This window comes from Camelina sativa, chromosome 17, assembly GCF_000633955.1.
Source record: "Camelina sativa cultivar DH55 chromosome 17, Cs, whole genome shotgun sequence".
NCBI classification, from domain to species: Eukaryota; Viridiplantae; Streptophyta; class Magnoliopsida; order Brassicales; family Brassicaceae; genus Camelina; species Camelina sativa.
In genome coordinates, this window is record NC_025701.1 from 7,085,126 (window position 1) to 7,096,245 (window position 11,120).

Here is an 11,120-nt window from a genome sequence, read left to right on the forward strand (position 1 = left end):
TGTTCACATGCAGCCAGCAACATGTTGTAACTTGTGTCCCATCTCGTTTGGTTGTCAATGAGAAGATCTTTGTTAGAAGAAGGGGTTGGAAACTGTTTCTTCAGGTCATCAAATCTGTCTCCCCAAACCTGGTTGGTTTTAACACACTTTATGCTATCTCGGACTTTCTTTACAGGTTCTTGGAGCTGCTCAGCTGTGAGTGCATCTTGCGCCATGCTGCTAAGGAGGCGAGCATAGCATTTTCCCATCAACAACTGACCATTCAACACATGCTGATTCCTAGCAGACAAATAACCTCTGAGATTCTCAACGGAGGTCTTATTTACTAGTGATTGGCTGACAGCGATGCTTGAAATCTTCCCTTCCAACTTCCACTCCGATAGGCAAGCTGCGACAGGTTGGTTTAAAGCAAAATCTGAATCAGGAGAAGCCACAACAGCAACATTCAGAAGACGGTGAGTCAACTTCCAGTCTTTATCAATAAAGTGTCCAGTCAGAAAAGCATAACCCACTGATTGCTTAGATGACCACAAGTCTACAGTAAGATTAACTCCCCCAGGAATCTTTCCAATAAAGTCCAAGACTTTCTGCTTTTGGGATAAAAACATAGAGACACAATCATCATGAACGGTCTTGAAGCTTGCCACACAGAACTGTGGACGAAGAGCCTTAAGGAAACCAACAAAACCAGGGTGCTCGACCATATGAAGAGGGTAATCATGCATGATGATCATCTTAGCCATCTCATGGTTGCAGCGATCTTGATCCAGAGGAGGAGGAACAACAGGAGAAGACATCCGGCGGCGTTTCTTGGGAAGGCAGGAGGAAGAGGAAGTGGTTTCCTCCTTGATTGGTGGCGTTGGAGAGAGCTTCTTGAACTCAGAGCTCTTAGCACAAATACCCAAGTCAATGTGACGCTTAAGGTGGCTAGTTCCTGAAGCCTTAGTGCCATTAATGTAGGCAAAGGATTTGTTGCAGTGCATGCAACGAGCTTTTTTAGTGTCAGGACTAACAACTTCCGTGATGAAGTGATCCCACACCTCAGACTTCTTCTGCCTCCTACGCTTACCAATGGGTTGTGGTTGTGTATCAGAATCCACCATCTCAAGAGCAACGTCCACATTAACCAGTTCTGAAGGATTAGTAGTATTCATTATCCTGAAATAGACCAAAGGCAAAATTGAATCAATTATTCGTAAAGATGTTTTCTTTGACACAATTCAACAGTCCTCATGAGAGATCAAAACGAAGAAGAGACACATTAGACCCGGGAAACAAAACAATTGCGATAATAACAGAAGAAGACACAACGGCGAACACTTCTCTCCCCTTATTCACAAAACACGAAATCGGAAAAGCGAAACGAAGAAGAAGAGATGAAGTGGAAGAAGGTTACTTACACAGAAGAGACAAAGGAAGAGAAGAGTCTGAAACGCGTGTAATGGGCTCTGAAACACCGAAACGCTAAAGAGAACAATCGAATTGGACTTTCACTTTTTTTTTTTAGGGTTTTGAGCTTTTTTTCCTTTTCTTTTTTCCCGTCGGCCCTTTTCTGTTCTCTCTCACTTATATTTATAATCAGGACGATGAATCTCTCTCTTCCTCTCTCCGCCGTTGATCTACTATCCCCACTTTAATCTCGTCCCTTTATTTCTCTCTCTCTCTCTCTCTTTTTTACATTTTTAACTCCCCTCCCTAAATTTTTAACACACACACAATAAAAGAAAATGGAAATTTGATAAAAGCAAAAATAAAATAAAAAGGATTAACGAAATCCAACACAATTTAATAAATTAATTTTTTTATTATTCAAGTAAAAAAACAGTATCTATGTCCCGTTAATATTTACTATAAAATTTTATGTATCATCTATACCTTTTTCAAGTTTATTATTATTCTAAATATATAAGAACACTATTTACATAAATGAAAAACTATTATTGGTTTTAATATTCCACTATTTAGAAGTTTGAATATTATAATTTAATTTTGGATCATGATAAGTAGTTCTAAATATAATTGATTGTATGTTTTTGAGACAACAATTAAGCATTTTTAGTCATTAGAATGTGTTAAACACATTATCTTCTTCCTGATTTTATATATATAAATCTCCCATTTTCTTATATGTAAGTTTCACCAGTGACCGCAAGGGAGATAGAAACTACTTGTCTCTACCACCAAACATTCCCATCATGTCCTTAGCCGAACCCATCTGCTTCATGAGACTCTGCAGACCACCCATGCCGCCTATCTGTTTTAACATCTGAGGCGGTATGACCTTGCTCATGTCTCCATTCTTTGGTATTTTTATCCCTTTCATAGTCTTTGCTATCCTCTTGTACTCTTCCAACATCTCCATCACTTCTCTTACAAACCTCCCTGACCCTCTCGCTATCCGCATTATCCTTGACTCGCTAAACACCTTTGGGTTTGAGCTGTCCAGTTCTGCACAACCACCCATCACATTATGCTCAAAACTACTACTGAGACACTTTCTCCAAAATTGTACTCACCTTTATCTGTCATAGAATCCATCATTGTCATGTATCGCTTCATCTTTGCTCGGCTTTCTTCTTCATGTCCTTTCGGCATCAATTGAGCACTAATTCCAGGCAGCATCGAGTAAAGCTACAAACCAATACATTATTTTGTTTAATCAACCAGTACACGGTACAGACAACTATTGAACAAGAGATTCTGACCTGATTAAGTGGAAGATTCAGTGTGCACTGGAACTGCTCGTACAGAGTTCTCAACGTAAAATTACCCTGAGAGACCTTTTCTACAAGTTCATGCTGTAGATCTTTAGGTACTACCTCTTGTATTTTATCCACGAGACCAGACCAATCACCCATTCCTGTTGTACACATAGACATTATCAAGATTCTGAGACAAGAACCTATTGGGGACCCTCTGATTACTCCTCAAAACGCTGCTAATCTTACAATAAATTCAACGAAAGTTACCTAAGAGACGGCTGACAAATGGTTTGACGTCAAACACTTCAAACTCATCCATATGCTCTCCTGTTCCAATGAATATCACAGGACTTTTTGTAGCTGCAACACTAAAAGATGAAAATGGGCTCAGATACACTTATTTAACTATAAACCCCAAAAGGTTTTTATCTTGAACATTTCGAGTACAGATGAAGACTCAGAAATACATACGCGCTAAGAGCACCACCACCCTTAGCATGGCCGTCCATCTTAGTAATGATTACAGCTCCAACAGCAACAGTTTGCTTAAATGCTTGAGCTTGATCAAATGCAGCTTGACCAATACTGCTATCCATAACAAATATAACAAGATCTGGTTTCTGTAAAGTGAAAAGATCATGATCAAAGCCTCCAACATCAACCAGGAATAAACAAAAGACTTCAAGACAACAACGCATACCGTTGCTTCAGCAACTTGACGCATTTCTTCAAAGAGAGAAGCTTCTTGTTTATGGCGACCACTGGTGTCAACAATAATAAGATCACACTTTTCTTTCTTGAACCTCTCAACTCCCTCCACAGCAATTTTCACAGGATCGGATTCTGTGTAGCTGCAAAGGATCACAACTCAGCATTAGCTTATTCTATTTTTTTCATTTCCCTCTGTTACTGTCATTGATGTAATTCCAAAACAACAAATAGCATAGTCTCAAACAGTTAAGCTCTTTGGCAAAGATGTGAGATCCTTTGATAGAGTGGCACTGTAATGAATTCCACAAAACGGAGCACAGGAAATACAGGCAAAAGGGCTTATAGAAACTCTAAAGGTAAGTGTCACACAGAGAACTAGAGAAGTATGACGAAACCTACTGGACTGGATGATCCAAAAATAAATTCAAGTAGTAGTAACTGTAGTGATTTTTAGTGCAAATTCGTGCAGGTACAGACCTAAACCAAACAATTTCATAAATATTGTACCTTGCTTCTATCGCAACAAAGAATATACCATCATTTACACAGACAGGATCTAATATCCTTTGGAAAATGCAAACACAAAAAGTCTTATGAGCACATAAGAAGAAAGCTGATACTAGGATATAAACCTTCATCACAAAAAGGGGAAAGACAAACAAGAACAAGGTCACATAAAAACCACAAAGGGGTTGATTTGAGTACCTTCCATAAAAGGGGATCTTAGCCTTGGTGGCATTCTGTTTAAGCTGATCGAAAGCACCTGCCCTGAAAGTATCCGCACACACAAGAGCTGGTTTGTACCCTTTCTTCTGATGGTAATAAGCATACTTGGTACACGTTGTTGTTTTCCCAGCACCTAAACATTAGTCACAAAATTGGGGACAATGTTAACTATTAGGGATACAAATAATTTATAACTACAATCTAACTGCAAGTAAAGTAAGAAACACGCTAAATCATCAACCACGGAATAACAAAGGATAGGATCAAACAGAAAGACCTAACCTTGTAATCCTACGAACATAACAACACCAGGTTTGGCCTTTTTGGGGGAAAATGCAGGCTTTCCTGGATCCAACATCTTACACAGTTCATTGAAGATAGCCTGAAAGAGAATCATGAGCAACTAAAAATCACACCCAAAAAAACTGAAGAAAATAAAGAATTAGCCGTGTTCTGCTAATCAAAGACCTGCTCAATGATCCGGCGCTTGTTGTGGCCAGCTGCTAGATCGCGGAGGTTAACGATCTTCTTAATATTGGTCTGCATCTCCTTCACAAGAGGGAAAGAAACATCGGACTGGAGCAAAGCGCGAGTTATCTCGTTTAAGCAATCATTCAGAGCCTTTTCATCGATAATTGTCACATTGTTCATCTGCTGTATCGCCTGGGTAATCCGGCTACCTAGCTCCGCCAACACCATCTTCTCGCTGCTCTGTGCGATTCAACAAAGATCAAAGGGAATTAGGGCTCAAGTTTTGATCAGAGTCAGAGATCTTTTGTCGGATGTACGGCGGGAGAAGATGAGCGTTTTTGGTTCTAGAATCTTCTTTTTTTAATTCCCAATTTTTTAATCCCCAAATCCTGAAACGGTTACGAGTCGGAGCATATCAAATTATATGGGCCTGAAAACGCTAAACAGACCCCAATGCTTTTAACACTTGGCCATTAAAGCAAGGCATGGAGCATTGGAGCTGCTTTAGCCATTGGATATTTCCACCTTTCCTCTCAAAATATCCCATCTTTTTACTAATGTTTTTGGTAATATAAAATTCTACACATTGATACGACTTATGACGCAATTTTAATTTTGCTTGTTAATAGGAACACGAAAGATATAAACAAATCAACAAATAGAAGAAGAGCCTGAATGTTGTATTCAAGTATCGATTTTAAAATGTCAATATTGTTGCAATGTCAATATTGTTGTATCCACTGAATCCAGAGGATATAGTGGTCAGTGACAGCGAAAGATGTTTGTTTATACTAAGAAGGTAAACTGATATCTATGAGTTGATGTATAGACAGAAGTTCCTAACAGGCAGATTCAAGATCACAGCGTTTTAGTTTTTTACTCCTACAACAGCTCTCAACTGGATGATCCTGATCCCTTCAGAGGTGAAGGAACCGCTGGATAGAGCCTTTTTAGCTTCTTCTGCTCTCCAAACTGGTGGATGGCGTCTTGAATCCCTGCAAATGCGACCACAAACTCGGCTGTATCTGTTTGATTCAGTAGCTTCTTCATCACCAGCTCTAACACTTTATACCTGCCAACCATAACAACATGCTCTCATTTCTACTGATAACTCAACAAGACTAAGACAATTAACCACTATCTACTGGTGTCATCAGGTATTTGTTTTCGTTCATCCTCTACAATTCATGTTCTTTATGATGGAGAGAAAAAACAAACCTGAGTCGTTGTGCCTTTGAGATTACTTTATGGATGTTCCCAAACAGCTCCTGCACAGATCGCAAAGCTTCTTCATGCGACCGAGTACTGCAGAGCGGTGAGAAGGGGAGGTGAAGGACACAGGTTGCTTGAATTTCAGCATATTCCTCATCGATCACGGCCTCCTCGATGCGTATCTCACGGAGAAGCTGAGAGAGTACACGTTCACTCGACTCAGGCAGAGAGAAGGCAGGGTTTTGAGCGGCCAGAATGCGGACAAGGTCAAGAATGGAGGTCGGACGCCAGTCTCCAAGCCAGGCCACGGCAGCAAGCTCATGAGGCGGAAGCCACGTGGGCAGGACGAGGTTAGATACATCCTTTAAGGACGTTGAAACCATGGCGTTGTAGTAATGGGACTGGTATCTACTCAGCTGTTCTTCAATCAGTTCATCCAATTCCCACCTGGATTTAAGCTCTTTGTCAAGTCTTGCAGCTATGCTGTTCTGTTCTTGCCTCCACAGTTCATACAAGTCTCCAGAAAGTTCGTCACCTGATCAATCAAAGATATTATCTAACCTCGCCATGGTTCTGGCTTACCACAAAAGGTTCACCCTTTCTCATACATAACTCAAAACATACTTAATAAGAAAGAAACCCTTTGCTCATATACCTTTTCTAAACGAGTCGTGCTGGTGAGATCTCCCGGCCTGAGATCTTTTAGACGATATATTACTAGCAGCTTCTCTCTCCAGATCATCCCATGAAACTTCTTCTCCATTGTTGGATTCTTCAAATCCATTCTCTTCACTACAATGCACGAATACATACCAATTAAGCAAATAAGCTGATTTTCACAAGCACCAAATCTTGTTATCTCATTGCATAATTCAAATATCCTAAAATGCATCCATATCCATTATGAAATTCATCAAAAAGAGGCAATTTTTGCATCACTTCACGTCCTTAATCTCATAAAGGAACCGAATTAGTAATTAAGATTAACCAAATATGGATTAATCCATAGTTCTTCTTACAAGAAATACAAAAGAAAACCCTAAATCCAAGCGATTGAATCATAGAAACACGAAAAAAATCTCCAAATAGAAGTCGGCCAATCACGCTCACTGGGTAATGCAGCGAAGAAAACGAAAGATAAAAAGAGAGAAGACACTCACAAGCGCGCCACTTCTATCATTCTCGCCATCTTCGCGGTGTTTCTAAAGTACTGTGATTTCTTTCCCACGTTCTTGGATTCTCAAAGTCGTTTCATTCACGGACGCGAGGGAGATATTGAATTTAACAAAGGAAAAAAATAACAAAAGAAGAGACGAAAGGCTATTTTCGTCATAAAAAATTCTAATGGGCCGTACATTAAAGGCCCAAATAATTCTCTCTCTCATGCTTTACGCCTTTACCAAAGCAAACATAAAGAAACATAAAACAATCTTTCAATAATTGGTGAGACCGCCACGCGTTGCATGTCACGAGCAACAAGCAAGTACCGGTCGCCACGTGCTTGTGGATCATCGCAAGCAGTCCTGATCCAAAAGCATCAAATTTCGAGCCAAGGTCGACACTTAAAAATGCTCGTGAAGTAACACGTTCCAGCCAGAGCCACGACACTCTTCTAGTCAACTAAACAATGCAACAAGAGAAGAGCGAAGAAGACCATCACAGCCGTCTGATCAATGTCACGGCCAAAGATCTAACGGCCGGAAACCGACGCCTTGTGGAGGTTCCGTACACAGCAACACTCTCCCAAGCAATGAACACAATAGTTGCTAACTCTATCTCCGCCCTCCCTGTGGCTGCACCACCTGGACACTGGATCGGAGCCGGCGGTTCCATGATCATGGAGTCTGATAAACAAACTGGAGTTGTACGAAAACACTACATCGGTATACTCACCATGCTCGACATACTTGCTCATATCGCCGGCGAAGATTCTGATCTCTCCGATCTTGATCGTAAGATGGGTTCGCAAGTGTCATCAATCATTGGTCATTGCCTCGAAGGACTTAGTCTCTGGACACTGAATCCTAATACCAGCTTCTTAGAGTGCATGGAAGTGTTTGGCAAAGGGATCCATCGAGCTTTAGTACCAGTGGAGAGCAGCATAGAGAGTAGTAACACCATTGCAGGAGTTGAGTTGATTGAGTCAGCCTCTGCTTACAGGATGCTTACTCAGATGGATCTCTTGAGGTTCCTCAGAGACCATCACTTTGATGACCTAAAGAGTGTCCTCTCACGCTCAATCTCCGATCTCAAAGCCGTTCATGATTCCGTATACGCCATCACAGAGAGAACAACTGTTTCCAGTGCCATCAACGTTATGAAGGGTGCTCTGCTCAACGCTGTCCCTATCGTTCACGCACCTGATGTAGCACAAGAGGATCATCTACAGCTAATCAATGTAGGCTTCATTATAGATATATGCTTGGTTATGTATATTGTAGAAAATAATGTATACCTCATTTTGTGTGTGTTTGAGATTCCAGGGGAGGCATAGAAAAGTGATAGGTACGTTTTCGGCAACGGATTTAAAAGGGTGTCGCTTGCCGGAGTTGCAGACGTGGCTGCCACTTACAGCTCTGGAGTTCACTGAGAAAGCTACGGGGAAAGAGAGGGACATGGTTAGTTGCGGTGTGGAAGCAACGATGGAGGAAGCCATAGAGAAAGTGGTGACTAGAGGAGTGCACAGACTGTGGGTGATGGACCAACATGGTCTTCTTCAAGGGGTCGTCTCCCTCACTGATATCATAAGCTCCCTAAGATCTGCTCTTTTGTAAACGATGAACTCACTTTGTTTTACTTTTACCTCAATAATCTAAGTATCTAACAATGTAATCTACTTTGTAAGATCTGCTCTTTTTTTTATCAACGAGCTCATGTTTTTTACCTCTCCAGTTCTATTATGTGATCTTCGACTCTGGACAACTTGGCATCACTCTTTATCAGTATGAGAAAACGAGGAGTCTAAATGCCTAACATTAATAATAATACAACAACAAAGTACAAACGTACAAATGGTAATGAACTGAACTACATAGAGATATTAGTTCTACCGACACATACAACAAACCACTCATAATGTTAATGCTACATCTGAAATCACAACAAACTCTTCACGTTCTGTACTCTGTACAGAACGATATAGGTTTTAACAGCTCACGGAAGCTGCAGCGCCCTGCTGCTGAACTTGATTCGCCTCCAAGCTTCTGTTTGTGTCTTCTGCCTTCATGTCGTTCTTCTTCTCCTCTGCTACTGCTGTTGCTGTTGCAGCTTCTGTCTTCTTAACATCAGATTCCTGGGTTTCGTTCTCCTCATTTGCTGCAGCTTCTGTCTTCTTAACATCAGATTCTTGGGTTTCGTTCTCCTTATTTGCTGCAACTTCTGTCTTCTTCTCATCAGATTCTTGAGTTTCATTCTCCTTATTTGCCTCAGCTTCTGTCTTCTTCTCATCAGATTCTTTGGATTCTTTTCCCTTATTTGCTTCAGCATCTGCATCAAGGTTAGGCTCACCCGGGGTCACATTCTGTTCTCCGTTAGCCTCTGTTGTCGCGCTGCCTTTTTTCTCGGCCTCTTCCTCTGCAGGCTTCTTCTCTCCATCACCCTCAGCAACAACTTCCTCAGGCTCTTTCACTTCAGTGTCCTTGAGGCCTTCAACTTTGGGAGGTTCTTCACCACCACCCTCAGTCTTTTTCTCTAGTTCAGCGGTCTCCACTTCCATAGGCTCTTTCTTGTCCGCCACAACTTCTCCCTCTTTGGCCTCAGCCTCAGTCTTTTCACCATCCTTCTCCTTCTCAACCTCTGCAATTTCTGTTTGACCGTCCTTCTCAGCCTCAGTCTTTTCACCCTCTTTGTTCTCCTTCTCAGCCTCAGTCTTCTCAGCCTCTTTCTCCTTCTCGCCCTCTGCGTTTTCCTTCAGTCCATCCTTGTCAACATCCATGTTGTCCTTCGCAGCAGCCTCTTCGTTCTTCTCAGCAGCCTCCTTATTGTCCTTCTTTGTGAGCGAAGATCGTCTCTTCTTCAAGAGGGGTTCTTTGTCCGGAGTAGGCGTCGTTGCCTTCACCTTTTGGCTGATCCTTGAAGACCTCCTTGGAGTTTCCCCAGTCGTCCATTCAAATTCAGAGATGACAGGGTTGCCAGGATGAGCTTTCAGGTACTGCTCCAACTGCTTCCGCGAGCTGATCTCTTCACCCGTTGGGGCCACGAACACAATCTCTGTCTTTCTCGGAGTACCAGCTCTTTTTGGATAAAACTGAAACAAACACAAGCTTCTACTAATCAAATACTAAAGATACATGCACTAGCAGCAACACAGGACACAATCTATAGGAAACCCCCAAATTTTATCAACCAAATCTAGGGTTTAGGGTGTATTCATTAAAAAACCCTAATCTGACCCCCAAGAAAGACCTAACCGTTAAATTCTCATCTAATTATATTATCTCAACATAAATTCAACATAGAAAGCCACAAAACCACCTCGAAACAAAACATATCTTGAAATCCCCAAATCGAGCATAAACCCTAGACATTAAGAAACAAAAGAAACTAAGAGTAGAAAACAGAACAGAGAAACAACCCTTAGACAACATCGATTCAAGGGGAAAAATAGTAAACACAGCAGCAATTTCAAGAAAACAATGGACAAAAAAAAAAAACAAGAAGAGGGGAAGAAGATACCAGTTTCTTCCATGAAGCAGGAGCTGGTAGCTCAATGGAGACAAGTTCTTCTGTGTTATCCATCTTCGTATCTCTTCACCTGACACAGTACCTAACTCTCTTCACTTAAAAACCCTTATCTTAAATTCGGATTTCTTTCCTTTCTGGTAAATAAGCTGCTGCAAGAACCGTTGTGACCCCTAATGGATATGTTTGCGTGTCTCTTCTGTTCTGTCTTAATTTTTATTTTTTTAATTATTTTTCCTTTTTTTTTTATTTCAAACTAAAAATTGATTTTTCTGTATCCACGTAACCCACGAGAGCGAGAATGATAGATTTACACTGGGACGACGTGATAGTTTAGTGACAGACCTCTTTGAGCTCAACACGTGTCCTGTGTAGCCGACGCTTTCATCGATGGATAAGGAAGCATCTGTTTCCCGCTTAATAAAGTAGAATGGAAAGTGGGGTTGAGGTCCGGTACGTGACCGCTGTTTTTACGGCGAATATGCTTCTTCTGTTTTATTCCCCCCAGTCTCCTACTCTACATAATAAAAGCCCATGTTTAACGGCCCAATTACTATTCCGAACCCTTTTTTGGTCATATACACAGTAGTCAGTCTTTTGTAGGCAAAAAAAAAAAAA

At 41.1% G+C, this 11,120-nt stretch overlaps 4 protein-coding genes across 4 annotated transcripts; 1 reads left to right on the top strand and 3 right to left on the bottom strand.

Annotated features, from left to right (window-relative positions):
* LOC104755845 (signal recognition particle 54 kDa protein 1-like) lies at window positions 2,003-4,995 on the bottom strand. The gene is made up of 9 exons (XM_010478313.2): window positions 4,608-4,995; window positions 4,422-4,521; window positions 4,119-4,272; window positions 3,403-3,553; window positions 3,174-3,322; window positions 2,970-3,070; window positions 2,706-2,860; window positions 2,517-2,631; window positions 2,003-2,448 (listed from the first exon to the last, which is right to left on the bottom strand). The coding sequence occupies exons 1-9, from the start codon at window positions 4,836-4,838 to the stop codon at window positions 2,165-2,167; spliced, it is 1,440 nt and encodes a 479-aa protein (XP_010476615.1). The 5' UTR covers window positions 4,839-4,995; the 3' UTR covers window positions 2,003-2,164.
* LOC104755846 lies at window positions 5,377-7,283 on the bottom strand. The gene is made up of 4 exons (XM_010478314.2): window positions 6,983-7,283; window positions 6,478-6,614; window positions 5,829-6,357; window positions 5,377-5,682 (listed from the first exon to the last, which is right to left on the bottom strand). The coding sequence occupies exons 1-4, from the start codon at window positions 7,009-7,011 to the stop codon at window positions 5,505-5,507; spliced, it is 873 nt and encodes a 290-aa protein (XP_010476616.1). The 5' UTR covers window positions 7,012-7,283; the 3' UTR covers window positions 5,377-5,504.
* Window positions 7,387-8,708, top strand: LOC104755847 (SNF1-related protein kinase regulatory subunit gamma-like PV42a). Its single transcript, XM_010478315.2, has 2 exons — window positions 7,387-8,220; window positions 8,306-8,708. Exons 1-2 carry the CDS (start codon window positions 7,450-7,452, stop codon window positions 8,594-8,596), a joined length of 1,062 nt encoding a protein of 353 aa, XP_010476617.1. The 5' UTR covers window positions 7,387-7,449; the 3' UTR covers window positions 8,597-8,708.
* Window positions 8,781-10,575, bottom strand: LOC104755848 (methyl-CpG-binding domain-containing protein 10; the record flags this gene model as incomplete). Its single annotated transcript, XM_010478316.2, is given in 2 exon segments — window positions 8,781-10,068; window positions 10,497-10,575. Coding segments are annotated over 2 exon segments (1,164 nt in total). The 3' UTR covers window positions 8,781-8,967.